Genomic DNA, 4,793 nt, shown 5'->3' with positions numbered 1-4,793 from the left:
TAAAATATGAACAAACTTTTATTCTGAGAGCATAAAAACACATTACTTTTGCTATAGGCCTCCTTTTGGTAGACATAATAACAAGCAGTCATATAAAACTGATGTTCATAAGAAGCTAGGATGCAACCCCGGAGTAGGGAAAACACGATAGAAAACAGTCCTATTTACAGACTGCTTTGTTTGCGTATACTTTTTGCTTCTGAATTTAAAAATATTTTACAAAAGTATAACTCGGGCCCAGAAAGTCTACTAGACATAGTCATATTTTGAAGGGTATGAGCGTCTTCCATCCTCACTTCGAGCAGCTTCTTCGTATCCTGCACCCTTCCTAGTCTTTGTTTCAGGTTCATATCCTGAACCAACCTTATACGGCCCTGTTCTGTAGGAGATATTCCGTCCTGATGCATTGTAGGACACTGCTTTGTAACTGAAAGAGACAAGAAAGATGGCATCAGCCACTGGAGAGGGTCTGTGACTCCCTAGTGTTGTACCCTATGTTCCTGTTTGCTCTTGGAATTAAGGCAGCTTTGTCCTGTGTCATCGCTTGGAGCCACTCAGTGAGCTCAGAGCCAACCATCTATGGATAGGCTGCAAGTCTCTAATGTTTTTTTCATAAACTTATATTTTATTTCCCATAAGTAAATCCCTGACTGGGTGAAAGACCCACCTACAATAACCAGCTACGTAGGCGTACAAAGGCCGACCCAATGTAAATCATAGCCCAGCTGATGCAGTCTACACCTGCTGATGATCTGCTATGCGATTTGCAATCAAAGCTGCAATTAATGGGCCTGACTTAGGCAGCACGGCACAAATTTTAGATTTTAAGGTTGATCTCTCCTTCCCTCTTTTGTTTGCATGTTATGTAGTCAGCAAAAGGAAATAGTTACTTTTGACTCTTAATACAGAACAAACAGGTGCATCATTATAACTCTCGGAAAAGGGGTGTTATGCATAGACATCTCCTGTGGTGTGCTGGCTGTGTGCTATCCTGGCATACAAGGTTTCATGCAATATTTTCTCGTGTCTGCCACAGACAGGCTTACCGGGATTCTTCTGGAATCAGCCCTCTGCAAGCAAGGCACATCATGATGCCTCCTACGAGGGCCAGGCCACCTGCCACCCAGCCAACGAAGAGGGCTGAGCCAAAGGTGTACCTACAAGACATAGAGATGCAGTTAGTGCTGTGATGGTGGTCCAATCTGCTTTTCCTGAAATCACAGAATGTTAGAGGTTGGAAGGGACCTCAAAAGATCATCTAGTCCAACTTCCCTGCCAGAGCAGGATCCCCCACAGTAGATCACACAGGAACGCATTCAGGCAGGTTTTGAATGTCTCCAGAGAAGGAGACTCCACAACCCCTCTGGGCAGCCTGTGCCAGTGCTCTGTCACACTCACAGTGAAAAAGTTTTTCCTTATGTTTACATGGAACCTCTTACGCACTGAACATTGCCATTCTTCCTCTGGTCCTGCAGAAGTTCCCATGAGCATCATCCCACCTGCATGCTCATCCTCAGTGGGGCTCTCTACCTCCTTGAGCTTTGTGAGCAGAAATGTCCCAGACATTTTGCTTGGACAAATTGTCTCCAGTGCAGGTAAGAAAGAAAGTCAATAAATCTTCCAAGTCCTGGGACCAGACTAAGAACCAGAGATTGTGTTTTCTTTGGCTGTGGTTCACCCTGGCCCTGAAGGAAATCTGCACTGTTGAGAATCCTCCGCCAGTTGACCACTTACCTGTTCTGGACATTCTGCATTCCCTGGTACATGTTGGCTGTGGACATCCAGAAGTTTGTGACCAGCATATTGGCAAACACAGACACTCCAGTGATGGCACACAGGCCTAAGATCAGACAGAAGGACAGACTGAGACCCACATACTACAAACAGTCATCTTTGGCCTTGGGGAAGCACCTTACAGCTCTGGAAAGGTGGGTGAGGCACTGCTTTCTGTACTGGCATGAACCTTCATGAGCAGTGGGAACCCACAACACATTGCACAATTCTGCCAGGATTTCTACACATTTACAATCCAGCAGCAAGAATACAACATCACATTACAAAATCCCAAGTCATACCAGCAGGACATTTTCTACTGATGTGTTTTCATGCCAAAGATGAGTTTAACAAACAAATCATTCTAGCTGCTGAAAAAATCCAATAGTTCAATTTTAAGATCTGTTTTACAATGAAAAGTATGGACAAAATATTCACTATCAGATTTTTTTGTCATATGGAAGAGGAGATACATTTGATTCATACTCTGCAGGCAGCCTGGAAGACCGGACTTGAGAGGCAGGAACCTCTCCCATTCACCCTCACAGATGATCACTGTGATGCCCAGCCATCAGCAGCTATGACACTATCATTTGATATTTCACTATTGCTCTCCTTAGCAGAGTAATTCAAACTAGCATAGGTTGTCATTGTACTGTGCGCCACTGTGGAAAGAGATACAAAACACAGCTAAAGGTCATGTCAGTGTTTGTTGCCAGAAAATATGGACTGCAGCATTTCTGGGCATCCCGAGCCCAAATAGGGCTCACTACACCCATGAAGACCTCTGGTCTTTCCTGAAACCCAGTTACTCACAGCGCTGAGGAGGATCTGAGCAATCAATGGTGCTTCTGTCTCAGGTCCCCAGACAGCCTTCACTGTCATGGTACTTTGGTGCCACAGTCTTTTAACCCTTCTCTCCTGAAAGCAGCCCTTATTTTAGGAAGAAACACAACCTCAAGCTCATAGAGGTGTGACCAAGGGCCAGGTTCACCATGACACATGGGCGCACAACTCCTCAGCTAGCTTAGAATAGGGACCATGTTTTGAAATGGGTGAACTCGACCTAGGGGTGTCCCATCACAAGAGTCAATCACATTAGACACCTTCTCTTCAGGAGCATGAGTGAGCTTTTCTAATATCTTCATTGGCGAAATTCTCAACCCACTGTCCCAGATGGGTAAAACATTAGATTTTAAGTGCAAGATTAAAGCTATGTTGCAGAGATGGTTTCCTCTTTCCAGCTTGTACCTATTGTACATCTTTGTTGTGTTGTCTCATAATGAAAGTTAAGTGCAGTTCAACTACAAGGGTTTAAATAGGGACATTGTCCTTTCCTCCTTTGGGATATGGATTTGATTTGATTACTCATCTGTAAAAAATGGAGGGGAACACCTGTAAGTGATGTGTTAAGCATTTGCAATTTTGAGGTAGCTGGGCAACACTAGTTGCAGCCTTTCTGATAACCCAAGAGATTTAAAACTACAAGCTAGGCTACCACAACCCTGATAGTCTTCATAAAACAATTATGTATAAAGCCTGAGACTCTTCAAAAACCTCTATGTATAAATAAATAAGGGATGTAATAGTACATACCAACAGTGTACTTATAACAAACTAAGACGTATATTTTCTTTTTTTGTCTGTGGGCTGTGTTTTAAGTCTCATACATGTCTTATCTCATAAAAATTTCTGGTTTTCTCTTACTGAGCAGAAGTAGAAACCAGGAGGCCAGGCTGGAAGACAAATGCCAAAAACTTCATGCAAGCATCAATGCTTTGGGTTGCTCCAGATCATCTACTCCCCATGAGTAGCATGAAGACTTTCCCAGTCCACAATTCCAGGCAGTTGCAGTGCCTTGTAGATGACAGACACAACACCACCCACTTACCAGCCACAATAAACATGATGCCAGAAGTCAGAGTCATGTTGGCTTTTGCAGAATCCTCCATGCTGCCGATACGGATGCATTTCAGAGCAAAAATGCACACAAGGAGACCAAGGATGCCCAGGACGATCCCCACGATCATGAGGGCCCTCACAGCCTGGAACATTGCTGCAAAACATATTGACAAGAGCTACGCTGAGTGACTGAAATAAAATTTGTCATAGCCTTTTAAAGACTTTTTTTGTCTAAAGATAAAAATATTAAAGAAGAAAACAATGGAAAATTGGCACCAGATCTAGTCTCAGAGTTATCTAGGCACCTCTGGATATGTAGCCATTTGTCTCAACTTCATAAAGAATTTGATGGCTTAGAAGTAAATTTTTGTAATTCTTCATTGGCACCAATCAAAATTTATTCAATTGAAAATCGTGGAGAGGATGTTAGTGTACAGCTGGGATAAGCATGAATTGTTTCACAACAAACTTGATTGAGAAAGATTTTTTTTCTCCCTTTCCAAGCAGCGATGACAGCAGATAGCTCCACCCAGCTATCTGTGCTATTTCCAACTACCATGTGACTTCTCTACAGCAAAATGCATGGCACAAGAGAAGAGGAAAATCACCTTGACAAACATTACACATATACCAAGAGAGAGCAACAAATCTTCAGCAATGACTCTTTCATAGGACTTGTAGCAAAGGAAAAGAGGTAATGGTTTTAAACTGAAAGAAGATAGATTCAGACTACATACAAGGAAGAAATTTATAATGGTGAGGGTGGTGAAACACTGGAACAGGTTGCCCAGAGAGGTGGTAGATAGCTCATCCTTGGAAACACTCAAGGTCAGGTTGGACAGTGCTCTGAGCAACCCGATCTAGTTGAAGATGTCGCTACTCACTGCAGGTGAGGTTGGACTAGATGACCTTTAAAGGTCCCTTCCATCTCCAAATATTAGAGAATCATAGAATTGTCTGGGTTGGAAGGGACCTGAAAGATCATCTAGTTCCAACCCCCCTGCCATGGTCAGAGACATCACCCACTAGATCAGGTTGCTCAGAGCTGCATCCAGCCCGGCCTTAAAAACTTCCAGGGATGGGGCTTCCACCACCTCTCTGGGCAACCTGTTCCAGTG

At 43.4% G+C, this 4,793-nt stretch overlaps 1 protein-coding gene across 2 annotated transcripts in view; it reads right to left on the bottom strand.

Moving 5' to 3' along the window:
* Positions 1-249: 249 nt before the first annotated feature.
* The window catches only part of CLDN18 (claudin 18), a 17,627-nt gene continuing 13,083 nt past the window's right edge, over positions 250-4,793 (bottom strand). For both annotated transcript variants that reach the window (XM_009866566.1, XM_009866565.1), the window contains exons 2-5: positions 3,665-3,829; positions 1,735-1,840; positions 1,047-1,157; positions 250-427 (exon numbers count right to left, since the gene is read on the bottom strand). In XM_009866566.1, the coding sequence (XP_009864868.1) occupies positions 250-427; positions 1,047-1,157; positions 1,735-1,840; positions 3,665-3,829 (560 nt within the window). The remainder of the gene's footprint in view (positions 428-1,046; positions 1,158-1,734; positions 1,841-3,664; positions 3,830-4,793) is intronic.

The sequence above is a fragment of the Apaloderma vittatum genome, unplaced genomic scaffold (assembly GCF_000703405.1).
Source record: "Apaloderma vittatum isolate BGI_N311 unplaced genomic scaffold, ASM70340v1 scaffold4853, whole genome shotgun sequence".
Taxonomy (NCBI): Eukaryota; Metazoa; Chordata; class Aves; order Trogoniformes; family Trogonidae; genus Apaloderma; species Apaloderma vittatum.
The sequence above is the reverse complement of the archived record's forward strand: the minus strand, read 5'-3'. Positions and strand labels throughout refer to the sequence as shown.